The following is an 18,477-nucleotide window of genomic DNA, read 5'->3' on the forward strand; positions in this document are numbered from 1 at the left end:
TGTCTCTATGGATTTGCCTATTCTAGGTGCTTCTTATAAGTGGAATCATATAATATTTGTCTTTTTTGTATGTGAATTATTTCATTTACTATTTCTTCAAGATTTATCTTTGTTGAACCATGTGCCAGAAGTTCCTTACTTTTTAAGGCTGAATAATATTCCATTTTATGTATATACCACATTTTGTTTATTCAGCCATTGATGGATGTTTGGGTTTTTTCTATGTTCTAGTTTTTATATTTTTTATTTGTATTATAATTTGTATTTTGCTACAAAGTCAACAGGATTCTTTGCATCCTCCATAGGCACTTGAGTAAATGGCAAGTATATTTTGGAATTTTATTTTATAACTCTTGAGATTAACTTTCAATGTTTATCCCTTAGGTTATTTTCAGACATGAGTCCATATACATATGATATTTATTTTTTGAGGACATACATATATTGTTCTAAATTTATTTACTACTATAATTTGTTTCCATATATTTTGGGCACTATATACATATATATATATAGTATTTGAAAATTTTCTTAAAGAATTATATAGGAAAACCTTGAGCGTTATAATCATTTGATTTTTTTGTGAAAAGATAGCGAAGTTATCTTCCGTAAGTCAATTCTGTCACACGAACTCATTCTATTTTACAGTATTTTTTTCTTTAGGGTAAATAACCTTAACATTGTTGGGTTTGAACATCTGAATTGAATGCTAATGACTAAATAATAAAATTTATTTTGAATGACAGGAAACTCATACAAAGGGTTTGCTTAGTCTGGAAAGTACTTCAGGCTTTAGAATAGTTTATTTTCAGTGTAGATTAGTTGCTTCTTAAGAAACTGTTCTGAAGAAAAGAATGATATTATATATAATCAAATGTGGGAATGTTATAGGTGAAGTTATCTTCAGGTATAAAAAGGTTTTAAATTTGGTAATATATTTTCCAATATTTGTAATTTTATCTAGGGAATATGAAAACCCTTGAGAGAAAAATTTTACTCTTAAAGATATTCTTATGATGTTTTTAAAGGTAGTGAGACAGGATACATGAATAAGGATGTTCACTGCAGCAGCTTGGTAATAGTGAACAATTAGAAGCAATCTAAATGTCTCAGCGATTCATACAAATACATCATGATATATTAATATAATGTGATACTCTACTGCATTTAACATGTATAAACTAGATCTAAACTTAGAAATCACAAAGTGACACTATAATTTTTAGAAATCACAAATGACACTATATATTTTTGTAGATGTATATGTAGACATACACATTCGTAAAAATATAGTGACACATAACTACACACATATGTAGACATACACGTGTGTATGTACTCCATAGACACTATACACATACATACATACTATATATTTATATACTACATACATATATAGTATTAAAACATGAACCGGAAAGAAAAACACCAAATTTAAGATACTGATTATTTCCAGGGAAGGAAGAAGATAGATTATTTTATGGGGCAATACTATTTACAAATTCATTCTTTCTCAAAAATAAAAGTGACGAATTAAATATGGCATAATGTGAGTGTTTTAAAATCTAGCTGTTGTTACATTAATGTTGATTATATTATTCTCCATACTTTTTTAATGTTTGAAATATGCTTTCTATTTTTTAAAGTATGTACTAAAGTAATAATTCTACTTCTAATTAGAAACACTAAAAGGAATCTTGTATAAGAGCACATATACAAGAATGCTCACTACAGCATTGTTTGTAATTATGAAAATTTGGAGACAACCAAAATAGCAGATGATGTAACTACATAGCTAAAAATCAAAAAAAAGCCATTTAATATAATATTTTGCCCAACTCCAAACCCAAAAGTCAGTTATAGATTGATTACAGTCTAAATGTGAAGGGTTAAGCAGTAAAGCTTTTAGAGGAAAACATAGGAGAACATCTTTGTGACTTTGTAGTAGACCAAGATTTATTCCTCTCCTCTCCTCTCCTCTCCTCTCCTCTCCTCTCCTCTCCTCTCCTCTCCTCTCCTCTCCTCTCCTCTCCTCTCCTCTCCTCTCCTCTCCCCTCCTCTCCCCTCCCCTCCCCTCTCCTCCACCCTTCCCCTTTCCCTTCTCTCACGCCTCCCTTCCCCTTCCCATCCCCTTCCACTCCCCTTCTCCTCCCCTTCTCCTCCTCTTCCACTCCCCCTTCCTCTTCCCTCCCCCCTCCCCTCCCCTCTCTTTTTGAAACAAGGTCTTAGTTTGTCACCCCGCTGGAGTGCAGTGGCACAATCTCAGCTCACTTCAGCCTCAACCTCCTGGGTTCAAGCAATTCTGCCACCTCAGCCCCCAAGTAGTTGGGACTACAGGTGCATGCCACCACGACTGACTACATTTTTTGTATTTTTGTAGAGATAGGGTTTTGCCATGTTGCCCAGGCTGGTCTCAAACTCCTGAGCTCAAGCAATCCATTGCTTTGGCCTCCTAAAGTTCTAGTGTGAGCTACTGCACCTGGCCAATTTCTTAAACCAGGCATAAAAAGCACTAAATAAAAATGAAAAATTGATAAATTGGCCTATGTTAAAACTGAGAACTTAATGTTCACTTAAAAATACCATTAAACAAATTAAAAGGCAACTTCCGAGTACAAAAAGATATTTTCAGTATATATGTCCAGGAAAGGAGTAGTACTCAGAATATATGAAGAATTCCTGTGACTAAATAAGAAAAGGACAGTCAACACAATAGAAAAATGAGCAAAATACTTGGACAGATATTTCACATAAGAGGACATCCAGGCCAGGCGCAGTGGCTCACGCCTGTAATCCCAGCACTTTAGGAGGCTGAGGCCGGTGGATCACGAGGTCAGGAGATCGAGACCATCCTGGCTAACACGGTGAAACCCCATCTCTACTAAAAATACAAAAAAAGAAAAATCAGTCGGGTGTGGTGGCGGGCGTCTGTAGTCCCAGCTACTCAGGAGAATGGCGTGAACCCAGGAGGCGGAGCTTACAGTGAAATGAGATCTCACCCCTGCACTCCAGCCTGGGTGACAGAGTGAGACTCCGTCTCAAAAAAAAAAAAAAAAAAAAAAAAAGAGGACATCCAAATGGCCAATAAGCATGTGAAAAAGTGTTCATCTTGATGTGTCTTCTTTTTCTAAGTTTTAAGTTGGAAGCTTACATCATTATGGATATTTCTTTTTTTCCAATTTAAGTATTGTATGTTGCAATATAGATATCCATCTAAGGATTGCTTTTGCTGTGCCTTACACATTTTGAAATGTATTTTAAATTTTTCTAAGTTCAAAATATTTCATAATTCCTCTTGGATTCTTCTTTGAAAGTAGAATTATTTAGAAGCATTATAGAAAAATGTTATTCAGTGAAACTTGTTAAAATTTGGTACAGAAGACTGTTCAGGACCATCATCATAGGTAGGGACCACTGCAATCGGATTTTGCAGTCGAGGAGAAAATTGGACTCAACTCCTAATATGCATGGGTAAGTGGGAATATATAGCTAAGGTAGAGGAGGCCACTGGATTGGAAAATTACTAAGAGGAAACATCGGGGATAAGGGAGATTCTGGCTAAACTGACCTTATCAGGATTTTGACTGAAGACAGGCCAGGGTGATCAGATACCACCTAGGGGTTGGTGGAGGATGAGGAACCCAATTAGATATCAACCTTGATTTATATATTGTGGTGGAAGAGATTCTTGCTAAACTGACTTAGTGGAGTTCCTTGCTAAAATTGGATTTTACAAGGAAGTGCACAGATGGGCTTAGGAGAGGGTTCAGGAGTGTGACTAAAGATTGGTTAAGCAGAGCCTCTTTGTCAGAAATAAGTTCTTTTCTTTCAAATATTTTTGGATTTTGCAGACATCCTCCTGGTATTTATTTTTAATTTTATTATTCTAATGTGGTCATAGAAGATGCTTTGCATAATTTTAAAATGCTTTTAGCTTTATTGAGAATTGTTTTATGGCCCAGCATGTGGTCTTATCTTGGTGAATGTTCCATGGCACTTGAAAAGAATGTTTGTTTTGCTGTTCTTGGGTATGGAGTGTTTTACAAACATTCAGTTAGGTAAAGCTTTTTGATAGTGTTTTTCAGATGTTCTGTATCCTTACTTATGTCTGTCCACTTTTTCCATCAGTTACTGAGAGAGGTGTGTTAAAATCTCAGTTTAAATATTTTCAGTTTTTTAAAACACTTTTTTAGCACAGGTTTAGAGTATCATTTACTAGAGGCTTGTTTATCTCTACTCATTAGAGTGACCCTTCTGTGTTCTCTATTGAATGCCTCTGATGTTCAACTAAGATTCTCTCTTCTCTGACTGGTCACAACTCAAATGTATCCCAATCCTGTGTGGGAAATATTCTGGGAATGTTCTGTTTATAGCTCCTGTTGTTCTTTGCCTGGCCTTGTGTTTCATACTATGATGCAAAAAAAGAAAAAAAGATTAGCCACATACTCAAAGGAATTCTTATGCAGATTTCTTTAGCTCTTTTCCACTGTAGATTCCTCCTCACTGGGTAGTATGCCTCACAAATTCTGGCTGTTTTAGACTTCCTAGACTCCAGTCTCTTGTTTCAACTCAATGAGACTGTCATGTTCTTCTTGGGACCCCTCTCCCTGTCTGGAAGGTGCTTCCAGGCAGAAATCGAGCTATCATTAAGGGCTCTGTTTATTTACTTTCTCTCAGGGGTTACAATTCTGTGCTGCCTATTGTCCAGTGTCTGCATACAGTTGTTTCCTATCATTTGTCCAGTAAGAAATAGATTTTAAATTGTGGTCCTCATACCACAGTATAAGAAACACCAGTGTAAGTGAATAGTAAATCAGAGTCAGTAGATAGCCAGTGCTCATCCTGGTCAGGGGTACCAGGGCTCTGCCTCTGTCAGTTCCTCCCGCAAGCACCCACTAAGATGTGGTTTGCTGGTGCTTTTTTTGACTCAAGAACAAGGTGGTCCCTGATGTCTATACATATTTATTAAAAGTAGGGACTGTGTGTGTTCTTTCCAAAAGAAACAAGCTGTAAGTGTAAAGTATCTTTTAAGAAGCAAGAAATAACTTTTCCAACAACTGTAGCATTACCTTCTGTTGGGTTAGTGATCTGAGAGCCAAGGAAAACTAAGTTGAGTTAAGTTACACCTGCTTTTTCTTTGTGGGGCCATCTTGCTTCAGTATGTTCCACGTTCTTAAATAACAAATCAGGACCCTAATCCAAGCTTAATCATTGTGTGGTTGAGTGTATGTGTGTGCATGTGTATGTGTTCCTCCTATCAATCTGTAATGGACCTGGGAAGCTGCCAATATATATCATAAGATCCCAGTTTTTAAAATCCTTATGTGTGTGAATTGATGTTTATAATATGTGAACAAAAAATGAAAGTATACACATCAAAGTATAAACATTATTTTTTTTTCCAAGAAGCATACTGAGTGAGGGGAAGGAGAGACTACCTAATTTTTACTTTAAATAACTTTTTATTGTTTTATTAATTATACCAATGATTACAACAGCTCAGTTGTTGAGTACATAAAAGTCTAGAACTAATTTATTTTCCTGGTAAATCATTCCTTTGATCATTGTGTAATGACTATCTTTATTTTTGATTTTTTCCTGTACATTTTATTTTCTTATGCTCCTGTTTTTTTAAAATTATACTTTAAGTTCTGGGACACATGTGCAGAATATGCAAGTTTGTTACATAGGTATACACGTGCCATGGTGGTTTTCTGCACCCATCAACCCATCATCTACGTTAAGTATTTCTCCTAATGCTCTCCCTCCCCTAGTTCCCCATCCCCCAACAGGCCCCAGTGTGTGATGTTCCCCTTTCTATGTCCATATGTTCTCATTGTTCAGCTCCCACTTATGAGTGAGAAAATGTGGTATTTGGTTTTCTGTTCTTGTGTTAGTTTGCTGAAAATGATGGTTTCCCGCTTCATCCATGTCCCTGCAAAGGACATGAACTCATCCTATTTTTTATGGCCGCATAGTATTCCATGGTGTATATATGCCACATTTTCTTTATCCAGTCTATCATTGATGGGCATATGAGTTGGTTCCAAGGCTTTGCTATTGTGAACCAGTGCTGCAGTAAACATACATGTGCATGTGTCTTTATAGTAGAATGATTTATAATCCTTTGGGTGTACCCAGTAATGGGATTGCTGGGTTAACTGGTACTTCTGGTTCTAGATCCTTGAGGAATGGTCACACTGTCTTCCACAATGGTTGAACTAATTTATACTTCCACCAACAGTATAAGAACATTCCTATTTCTCCACATCCTCTCCAGCATCTGTTGTTTCCCGACTTTTTAATGATCACCATTCTAACTGGCGTGAGATGGTATCTCATTGTGGTTTTGACTTATGCTCCTTTTTAAAAATGACTTTCTTGCCTTTGATTTGATACAGTTTTTTTTTCATTTCTCTTCTGACCTCCTCTAATTTTTATTTTTTTATATTTGTTTTTCATTCTTTAAATATTCTTGAAATTATAACACATCATTTATTTGACAAAGTCTAAAGTTTATCATTAGCTGTATCCTCCTACAATACAAGGACCTTAAAATGTTTAACTCTGATCTCTTTGATGATCCAATATCATTTTGTTGTTGAGAATGTTACTTCTACCTTATTTTAGCTCTGTCTTCATTCAGATATTGTTATGATCACTTTAGATAATAAATGTTTATTTAATTCCTTGTATATATTTGTTAGTGTCTTTCTTCATCACTGCTTATTTTGTTCTATACCTTGCTTTTGTGTTTATTTTCTTTTAAAATATATTAATGATTTTTTCATCTAGGATCTATGAGTAGTAAACCTTGGCATGTGAAAGATATTAGTTATTTTTCTTCTGACTTTTCTTGTTGATAGGAGAACTCTCCTGTTATTGTAGAGACCTTTAGTTGTTAGAAATGTTTTCTTCTCAATCTGGTTGATTTAAAGATTGTCTCTATCTTTGGTGTCCTGAAGTTTCACTATGATATTTCTAAGTGTGAACAGTTTTATTTACTCTCCTTGCCATTTTTTGATGCTGTTTCAATCTGTTAATTCATGTCTTCATCAGTTGTCAAATCCTGAGGTATTAATATTTTGACTGTCATCTCCCATCTATGCTCCTTCCCCCAGTCTTTCAGTTCTCTCCTTGAATAATTTCTATTAAATGCTTTCTATACTTCTTATTCCAACATATTTTGTATACCTCTACTGTTTTCCTTCCTTTACCTCCTTCTGCTGTCTTCCATTTTATCAATTTGCATTAGCTTTTTCTACTTGCTATTGAGTTTAAATTTCTAGTATTATGTTATTATTATCAATTTTCATTGCTTTATTTTGTATTTTTAGATATATTATTTGATTCTTTTTTCCGTTTTATAAACCCCGTTCTTTTTTAACATGTTTATCACTTGTTTATCTTTTTAAAAACATTTTAAAAACTTTAATAGTGAAAGTAATTTTGATTGTTCTGTTATCTCCATTTTATTGTTGTATATTATCCTATTTTGGGCAGTAGGATATTTAGATTGTCATTCCTGGCTTTGAACTTGTTTATATACTTATTATTGTCTTCATGCTCGACTTCAGAATTATTTTCTGTAGTGTCTTTTCTCCCATACATTTTCTTAGGTTGTGGAAGCCTCCCTTTAGGGATGATAGTATCTTCCTGAACCCTCCAGTATACTCCGGCCGTATGTCCAGTTTTTATATTATTTTTGATTGTTCATGTTTCTGCAAATTATATGGCTTAGTTTTGAACCTATTGATTTTGGCTTGGGATTCTGATATCGTGTGGTTGACTCTGTCCTGTCCCCATACTAGGGCTGGAGAACTATTTTAATGAAACTCTAACCAGATAAGCTCAGATATTCAGGTTTTCAATCAGCAGATTGTTATCTCCCAGTTTCCTGTAGTTAGCTCATTTTTGTCTGTCAGCCAGGTAGGGCCATGGGTCTAAATGTCCATCTGATATGGTTTGGATTTGTGTCCCCGCCCAAATTTCGTGTCGCATTGTAATCCCCAGTGGTGGAGGAGGGATCTGGTGAGAAGTGACTGGATCATGTGGGCAGACTTCCCCCTTGCTGTTCTGGTGATAATGAGTTCTCGTAAGATCTGGTTGTTTAAAAGTGTGTAGCACCTCCGCCTGTGCTCTCTTTCTCCTGCTCTAGCCACGTAAGACGTGCCTGCTTCCCGTTCCCCGTCTGCCATGAATGTAAGTTTCATGAGGCCTCCTCAGCCATGCTTCCTGTACAGCCTGTGGACCTGTGGTCAATTGAACCTCTTTTCTTTATAAATTACCTAGTCATAGGAGGTTTTTTTATAGCAAAGTGAAAATAGACTAATACACCATCCCTACTCAGGTCTCACATTCTGAGGTCCCCATGGGCAGTATTTGATCCTGGTCAAATACTCACCATGGTAGCTCAGTTCTGTTTTACTGGGAAGTCTTTTTGCCTTTATTTGGCATCTAGGAATTTACCATTCTTGTTTACAGTGTTATGTATTAACATTTTTCATTACTATTTTGCCTAGAATATCTGTGTGTTAGGACGTGGTTGAGCAGGGCGGGTGTGGTGGCTCATGCCTGTGATCCCAGCATTTGGGGAGGCCAAGATGAATAGGTTGTTTGAGTCTAGTAGTTCAGCCTATGCAACTTGGTAAAACCCCGACTGTACAAAAAATTAGCTGGGCATGGTGGCACACACCTGTACTCCCAACTACTTGGGAGGCTGAGGTGGGAGGATCACCTGAGCCTGGGAGGTAGGGGCTGCAGTAAGCCATGATTGTGCCACTGCACTTCAGCCTGGGTGACAGAATGAGACTTTGTCTAAAAACAACCAAGAAGTGGTTGAGCAATTCAATACATAATTTTTTAAATTATATAGTCTGTATTTTAAGTGTTTAGCATGTTTATTGAGATAAAGTTAACAGAAATAACTTACTTAAAATATTTGATTTTCTAGGTTCTCAGTAAATTCAATTGTAATTTTTAGGATTTGTGCATATTATTATTATTTTTTTTGTTTTATGGAGACAAGGGCTCAATTTTTTGCCCAGGCTGTAGTACAGCAATGAAATTATAGCTTACTGTAACCTTGAAGTCTTGGGCTGAATCAATCCTACTGCCTCAGCATCCCAAGTAGCTAGGACTATAGGTGTGCATAACCGTGATGGGCTAGTTGTTGTTGTCGTTATTGTAAAGACAGGGTCTCTCTGTGTTACCCAGGCTGGTCTTGAACTTCTGGTCTCAAGTGATCCTCTTGCCTTGGCTCTCTAAAATTCTGGAATTACAGGTATGAGCCACCGTGCCCAGCCTGTGAATATTATTGATGTATTTTTGCTTTCATTTTACTATTCTCCATTTTATATACTTTAAAATATCTTTACTGACTTGGTTTGATATATTATTTAAAATGTATTTAAATATATATGTTTGATATATCATTTTTTAAATAAAACAATATGGTTTTAAGTAAATGTTTATTGCTTTTTCATAGGATGAATCTTGAAGAAGAATTAGATGAACTTAAAGTACATATATCTATTGATAAGGAAGCAATACAAGAATTGAATAGATGTGTGGCAGAGAGAAGAGAAGGTAAATTTTCAGAAAATAAATACTTAACAGAGGAATTGTAAAATTATCTAATTCTTGATATTTTAATTTCAATTTCTTTTAAGAATGTTACCCTTTTTATTCCTTTTTCCAACACTTTATTCATTGATAACTCGCTGATATTTTCATCATGAGAAAATTAAATAGAACATCTAAAAGTCAGCTTTATAATTTATTTAAAAATCTAGGGAGAAGGCACAGCAAGATGGCCAAATGGAAGACTTTACCCTGTGGGAACTCCAAATTTAACAACTATCTATACACACAAAAAAACACATACATAAGAATCAGAAATCAGGTGATCACTCACAGTACCTGGTTTTAACTTCAAATGGCCGAAAGAGGCACTGAAGAGGGTAGGAAAGATAGTCTTAAATTACCAATGCCACCCTTCCCTGATCTCCTAGCAGTGGCCATGTGACATGGAGAGAGAATTGTGCACTTGGGGGAGGGAGAATGCAGTGACTGTTGGACTTTGCATTGAACTCAGTCTTGCCCTGTCATAGCAGAGAGCAAAACCGGGCCAAATGTATCTGATGCCTGCCCACAGAAAGAGCATTTAGACCAGACTTGTCCAGAGGACAATCACCCATCTCAGTGGTTGGAACCTGAGTTCGGGCAAGCCTCGTCACCACAGGATTCTGGGGCTCTATATAAACTTAAAAGATAGTCTAGGCCACAATGACTTCAACTCCTAGGCAAGCCCTAGTGCTGAGTTGGGCTCAGAGCCAGTGGACTTGGGTGGCATGTGACCTCCTGAGACACGAGCCAGGGCAGCTCATGGGGTATTTGTGCCACTGCTCTCCCAACCCTAGGCAGCACAGCTCATGACTCTGAAAGGAACCCCTTCTATCTGCTTGAGGAGGAGAGAAGAAAGAGTAAAGAAGTCTTTGTCTTGCATCTTGGACACCAGCTCAGCCACAGTAGTATAGGGCACTAGTTAGATTTATGAGACCCTTATTCTAGGCCCTAGCTCCTGGATCACATTTCTGGACACATCCTGGGCTAGAAACGAACATGGTGCCTTAAAGGCAAGGATGCAGTCCTGGCAGGATCTATTACCTACTGATTGAAGAGCACTTGGGCCCTAAATAACCAGCAGCAATACCCAGATGGTACACTGTGGGTTCTGGCGGAGAATCTGAGATGTGCTGGATTCAGGTGAAACCCAGTGCATCCCCAGCTGTGGTGGCTGTGAAACACCTGCATGAGAAAAGCAGAGGGAAAAGTAAAGGGTAATTTGTCTTACACCTTAGGTACTAGCTCATCCACAATGAGAACACCAAGCAGCTTGTGGGGTCATTGATTCCAGGCCTTGGCTCTTAGTTGGCATTTCTAGACCTGCTCTGGGCCAGAGGGAAGCCCACTGCCCTGAAAAGTGAGTCTCAGGCCTGGCAGCATTTGTGACAAGCTGACTGAAGAGCCCTTGGGCCTTAAGGAACATTGGCAGTGGCTTGGTAGTGTTCCCTATAGGACTGTGGTGGTGACCACAGGGAGAGACTGTTTTGCCTGTAGAAAGGGAAGGGAAGAGTGGGAAGAACTGTGTCTGGTGGCTTGAGTGCCAGCTCAGCTGCAGTAGACTAGAACACCAGGTGGATTTCTAAGGTTTTTTACTCTACTCCCTGGCTCCTAGATGGCATCTCTGGACCCACCCAGGGCCTGAGGAATCCTGCTACCCTGAAGGGAATGACAAGTCTGACTGGCTTCACAATCTGCTCTTTGCAGAGCCCTAGGGCTTTGAGCAAACATAGGTGGTAGCCAGATAGTGGTTACAGTGGGCCTTGTGTGAGACTCAGGGATATACTGGTGTCAGTTCTGACCCAGCATAGTTCCAGTGGTCATGGCCACAGGGGTGCATTTGTCACTCCATCCCCAGCTCCAGAAGGCTCAGCAAAGAGAGATAGACTCTGTTTGGAAGAAAGGAAAGAGGACAAGAGTCTCTGCCTGGTAATCCAGAGAATTCTTCAGGATCTTATCCAAGACTGCCCAGGAATTAGTTCTAGAAGTCTTCAAGAACCCCAGTGTTACTGGGCTTGGGGTGCCCACTAATGCAGATATGGACTAGATCACAACACCCAAGTCCTTTCAAATACCTGGAAGTTTTGGGATGAATCAATCCTACTGCCCCAGCATCTTTGTACCCATCTTCTCAAGAAGATTGGGTACAAACAAGCCCAGACTGCAAAGACTAAAATAAATACCTAACTTTTGAATTCCCAGACACCAGCAAACATCCAAAGGATCAAGGCTATCCAAGTTATAGGTTACACTTTGTGTCCCCAAGCCAAACTCATCTTGAATTATAATCCCCATAATCTCCACAAGTCAAAGGAGAGACCAGGTGGAGGTAATTGAATCATGGGGGTGGTTCCCCCCATGCTGTTCTCATGATAGTGAGTGAGTTCTCATGAAATCTGATGGTTTTGTAAGGCACTTTTTCCCTCTTCGCTCGGCACTTCTCCCTCCTGCCGCCTTGAGAAGAAGGTGCCTTGCTTTCCCTTCACCTTCCACCATGATTGTTAGTTTCCAGAGGCCTCCCCAGCCATGCTGAGCTGTGAGTCAGTTAAATCTCTTTCTTTTGTTACTCAGTCTTGAGCAGTTCCTTATAGAAGTATGAAAACAGGCGAATACACCAAGAAAACATGACTTCATCAAACAAACTAAATAAGGCACCTGGGATCAATACTGCAGAAACAGATATGTAGTCTTTCAGACAGAGAATTCCAATTTTTTTTTTTTTGAGTTTTGAGGAAACTCAAAGAAATTCAAGATAACATGGAGAAGGATTTCATAATTCTATCAGAGAAATTTAATAAAGTGATTGAAAAAATAAAAAACAATTGAGCAGAAATTATGGAATGAAAAATGTATTGGAGTCGCCTCATAGCAGAATTGATCAAGCAGAAGAAGGTATTAGTGAGCTTGAAGTCAGGCTATTTGAAAATACACAGTCAGGGCAGGTGTGGTGGCTCATGCCTGTAATCCCAGCACTTTAGGAGACTGAGGTGGGAGGATCATCTAAGGTCAGGAATTCGAGATGAGCCTGGCCAATATGGTGGAACCCTGTCTCTACTAAAAATATAAACATTAGCCAGGCATGGTGGTACATGCCTGTGATCCCATCTACCTGGGAGGCTGAGGCAGGGGAATAGCTTGACCCCGGGAGGCGGAGGTTGAAAAAAAAAAAAGGAAACTATAGTTAAATATCCCTGATGAACATTGATGCAAAAAACCTCTGCAAGATACTAGCAATCTGAATTCAACAACACATTAGAAAATCAGTCATCATAACCAAGTGGGATTTATCCAAGGGTTGCCAGGATGGTTCAACATTTGCACATTAATCAATGTGATACATATTATCAACAGAATGAAGGACAAAAACCATATGATCATTTCAATTAGTCCTGAAAAAGCATTCAGTAAAATTCAACATTCTTTTCATGAGATAATCTCTTTAAAAACTGGTTTATTGGAACAAACATATATCAGGATAATAAAAGGCATAGCTGTTATCATACTGAATCAGGAAAAACTGAAAGCTTTTCCTTAAAGATTTGGAACATGACCACAATGCCTACTGTCACCACTATTGTTCAACATAGTACTGGATGTCCTAGTTAGGGCAGTCACACAAGAGAAAGAAAGGGCATCCAAATTAGGAAGAAGTCAAATTATCTTTATTTGCCAATGATATGATCTTATATTTGGAAAAACTTAAAATTCCATAAAAAACTATTAGAAAGGATGAACAAATTCAGTGAAGTTGGAGGATACAAAATCAACCTACAAAAATCAGTATCATTTCTATATGCCAATGGCAAATAATCTGAAAAAGAAATCAAGAAAGCTAATTCAGTTTGCAGTAGCTACACACAAAACTCAGTACCTAGGATTTGACCAGAGAAGTGAAAAATCTTCCTACAATGAAAGCCACAGAACATTGATGAAAGAAATTGAAGAGGACACAAAAAAATGGAAAGACATCCCCTCTTAATGGATTATAAAAATCAATATTGTTAAAATGACCATATTACCTTAAGTAATGTACAGCTGTGCGAGCCCTGTAAAAATACCAATGTCATTCTTCACAGAAATAGAAAAAACAATCCTAAAATTTATATAGAATAGAAGAGACCCAGAATAGCCAAAGCTATTGTAAGCAAAAAGAACAAAACTAGAGGAATCACATTTCTTAAATTAAATTGTACTATAAAGCTGTAGTAACTAAAACAGCATGAAAATTGACACATAGACCAATGGAACCTCACAGACAACTCAGAAATATATTCGTACATCCATATAAACTAATTTTTGATGGAGTTGCCAAGAACATACATTGGGAAAAGAACAGTCTCTTCAATAAATTCTGCTGGGAAAACTAGATATCCATGGGTATAAGAATGAAACTAGTTCCCTATCTCTTGCCATATGCAAAAATTAAATCACAATGGATTAAACGCTTAAATCTCAGACTTCAAACTATGAAACTACTAAAAGAAAACATTGGGGAAAGTCTCCAGGATGTTGGACTGAGCAAGGATCTTTTGAGTAATATCCTACAAGCACAGGCAACCAAAGCAAAAATGAACATATGGGATTACATCAAGCTGAAAAGCTTCTGGACAGCAAGGGAACAATCAACAAATCAAAGAGAAAACTCACAGAGTAGGAGACAATATTTGCAAACTACCCATCTAACAAAGGATTAATAACCAGAATATATAAGCAGCTAAAAACCACTCTGTAGGAAAAAAATTAATAATCCAATTAAAAAATGGGCCAAAGCTATGAGTAGACTTTTCTCAAAAGAAGACATACCATTTGCAAATAGATATATGGAAATATGCTCAACATTATTGATCATCAGAGAATAAAAATCAAAACTAACATGAGATATCATCTCATCCCAGCCTGAATGGCTCTTATCCACAAGACAGGCAATAACAAATGCTGATAAAGATGTGGGTAAAAAGGGAACTCTCATACATTGTTGGTAGGAATGTAAATTAGTACAACTACTATGGAGAACAGTTTGGAAGTGACTCTAACAATTAGAAATAGGCTGGGTGCAGTGGCTCACACCTATAATCCCACACTTTGGGAGGCTGAGGTGGGTGGATCACTTGAAGTCAGGAGTTTGAGACCAGCCTGGCCAACATGGTGAAACTCCGTCTCTCCCAAAAATACAAAATTAGAGGGGTGTGGTGGCGCACACACCTGTAATCCCAGTTACTTTGGAGGCTGAGACAGGAGAATCACTTGAACCCAGGAGTCGGAGGTTGTCCTGAGCCAAGATTGTGCCATTGCACTCCAGCCTGGGTGACAGAGTGAGACTCCGTCTCAGGGAGAAAAAAAAAAAAATGGAAATAGAACTGTGATATGATCTAGCTATCACACTGCTAGGTATGTACCCAAAAGAAAGGAAATCAGTATATTGAAGAGATATCTGCATTTCCATGTTTATTTTAGCATTATTCATAATAGCCAAAATTTGGAAGCAACCCAAATGTTCATCAACAGATGAATGGATAAAACAAATGTGGTGCAAACACACAATGGTGTACTATTCAGCCATAAAAGAATTGAAATCCTGTCATTTGCAACAACATGAATGAAATTGGAGGTCGTTGTGTTAAGTGAAATAAGCCAGGTACAGAAAGACAAACTTTACATGTTCTCACTTATTGGTGGGAGCTAAAAATTAAAACAATTGAACTCATGGAGTTAGAGAGTAGAAGGATGGTCACCAGAGCCTGGGAAGGGTAGTTGGAGGAAGTGGGAATAATTAATGGATTACAAAAAAAATAGTTGGAAAGAACAAACAAGACCTGGTATTTGCTAGCATGACAGGGTGACTGTATTAAAAAATAAGTTAATTGTTGGATTGTCTGTAATGTAAAAGTTAAGTGCTTGAGGTGATGGATGCCCCATTTACCCTGATATGATTATTATGCATTGCCTGTGTGTTTCACATGTCATCTACCCTATAGATACATCTACCATGTCCCCACACACAAAAATTCTAGAGATATTTTATAAGGATAAATGGTACTCATTTTTATTATTCATTGATAAAGTTTTCCTAGTTTTGTTTGTTTACAGTTTTGTAGGTACTATAGTGTTATGCTCAGTATCAATAATTCACTAACATTTTGGTTAGGCATTACATTTTTTGGGAAATCATTTAACTCTCATCTGTTTTCCTGGAATCAAAATCTTAGAGTTAGAAGGAAACTTGGAGATCTTCAGATCTGCAACCTCCCTGACAGCTAGCTTAAATATGGCCAGTAACGGGGAATGTCTCACTGCTCAAATTGCAAGAGGATTATCTCTTTATTAAAGATAACTGTATTTCATATGTAACTTCAGTACCTCATTAGAAAAATTAGAGATTGATATGACAGGATTTTTTGTTGTTTAACTTGCTGCATTCTAACCACTGTAGAATGTGGCAGGTTTTGACAATTTATACTTAATAATTAGTTTTCATATACCCCTCACTTGGCTTTTGTCCCAATTACTCTTGTTGCTCCAATTGCTCACACTCAGGTTACTGGTAAGTTTTTAAGGCCAATATTTGAACCCCTCCATTTAACACCTTTAATTTTCATCATATTTCAAGCTTATCTCTTTATCAACTTCTGAATCACATTGTCATATTTTATGTCCTACTCTTGCTGTTATCTTCCTGTCTCTTTCAGTGGAGCATCTTTTCATTTACCTCTTAGTAATTAGAGTTTGCTAAGACTTTATCCTTGGTTTACTTTTCAAAACCAATGACTTTATTGTTTTTTGAAAAGTTATACATACTTACATTCAAGCAGTAAGAAAGAATAAAAAGAAGAAAGCAAAGAAAAAACTAGTTCACATGTTAGAGATAAAAATTTTTAATATTATCATATAACCATCTCTTAATGGCCAGATACAGAGAAGACTAGATGGGTAGATTAATTATATAAAAAGAGTGTCATATTTTTGAAAAAGAGATTTACATTTATTATATTTATTTGGAGCCAACTAAATGAAGAGAAACAGAAGTAAATGTAAATGAGGTGTTAAACTTTAAATAAATGTTTTCTCTGCTTCAAAAGAATTAATTTCTTTAAGATTAAAAGAAAGGTTACAAAAAGAAATTGACACCTTGCTATGCAAGATGGAAAACCCAGCATTTTTACAAAACTTGTTTGTAAAAGTTTTTTGTTTCCTCTACATCTTGAGTTTTGTTCATTCAATTTCTTTGTAAAAATTTTACCAAAGTCTATAACTTTATATATTACAAGAATAATTTCCTCAGCTTTAAAGTCTTGTCTCTCAATATAACGAATTGGGTACTCATCACATTTTTAAAAGCCATGGCTTTTCTATTTATGAATTGTTTATTTTCATATATTTCTTGGTTAGCCAGATAAAACTGAAAGTATTACCAGGCGAGGTGGCTCACGCCTGTAATCCTAGCACTTTGGGAGGCCGAGGCAGGTGGATCACCTGAGGTCAGGAGTTCGAGACCAACCTGGTCAACATGGTGAAACCCCATCTCTACTAAAAATACAAAAATTAGCCGAGCGTAGTGTTGTGCACCTGTAATCCCAGCTATCCAGGAGTCTGAGACTGGATAGTCCCTTGAACCCAGGGGGCAGAGGTTGCAGTGAGCCGATATTGCGTCATTGCATTGCAGCCTGGGAGCCACTTCACCCCAGCCTGGGTGAAAGAGCAAGACTCTATCTCAAAAAAAAAAAAAAAAAAAAAAAAGGCATTTTTTCAAGAAGGAATGAAAATAGCCATATTTGTAAGAACCTAGATGTTTGAGAGTATGATTCAACAGGGATTAAATGGGCTGGGTATAATTTTATTGGGTTACACCCTTTTTTCCTTAGAACTTTCTAGATGTTACTCATTTATAGAATCGGTGGTTGCTGTGAGGATGTGTTACGGAGAGGTGTCTGATTTCCCCAACCTCCCCTTTATCACCCTCTGCTGTGGATATGGCTTGCCTTTGCTAGGTGGATGCCTGAAAATTTACTTTTTTCAACTTGATATTCAAAAACTTAAATAGAATATGTCAATATAATTTGTTCTAGATCACATTTTCCTGAAATACCTATGCATTTAAAATATTACTTTGTTCCAAGGATTTCTCTTTTGCATATATTTTTGCATACTTTTCTATTCCACTTTTTATACTCTAATTCAAGGAAGTTGTCTTTATGTTAGATTTTTTTTTTTTGTCCGGCCTTCATATCTATTTTCTTAACAATTCTTTAATCTTTTTTCTTTTTCTTCTGCATTCATTTTTATCTCAAGACCTTCCTTCATCAGTAATTCAATTTTTAGCCATGTTTTATTTTTCTTTTGTTCTGTTTTTGAGATGGAGTCTCACTCTGTCACCAGGCTGGAACACAGTGGCACGATCTTGGCTCATTGCAACCTCCGACTCCCTGGTTCAAGCAATTCTCCTGCCTCAGCCTCCCACCTAGCTAGGATTACAAGCATGCACCACCACGCCCAGCTAATTTTTGTATTTTTTAGTAGAGACAGGGTTTCACCACGTTGGTCAGGATGATCTCGATCTCCTGACCTCGTGATCTGCCTGCCTTGACCTCCCAAAGTGCTGGGATTACAGGTGGGAGCCCCGCTGCGCCTGGCCTTCTTTTGTTCTTTCTTACATTTCTTTTTAATCTGTAATAATGTTCTTTGTTATTCTTGTTGTTCTCAGTTTAATGCGTCAATTCTTCAAATTCTTATTTTTGGATGTTTTACTATTTTCTGAGCTTGTATTTTATTAAATTCAGATTTTTGGTAAATTCTTTTCTTCCTTTGTGGCTTTTCTTTTTCAATTTGGATTCAAAGTCTGTATTTTGTTAAATGTAC

General features: G+C 37.2%; 1 protein-coding gene across 3 annotated transcripts in view; it reads left to right on the forward strand.

Moving 5' to 3' along the window:
• The window catches only part of LOC105489076 (centlein), a 514,234-nt gene that overhangs the window by 365,297 nt on the left and 130,460 nt on the right, over window positions 1-18,477 (forward strand). For all 3 annotated transcript variants that reach the window (XM_071077831.1, XM_071077829.1, XM_071077830.1), the window contains exon 13: window positions 9,488-9,588. In XM_071077831.1, coding sequence (XP_070933932.1) covers window positions 9,488-9,588 — 101 coding nt within the window. The remainder of the gene's footprint in view (window positions 1-9,487; window positions 9,589-18,477) is intronic.

Source organism: Macaca nemestrina, chromosome 14 (assembly GCF_043159975.1).
Source record: "Macaca nemestrina isolate mMacNem1 chromosome 14, mMacNem.hap1, whole genome shotgun sequence".
NCBI lineage: Eukaryota > Metazoa > Chordata > Mammalia > Primates > Cercopithecidae > Macaca > Macaca nemestrina.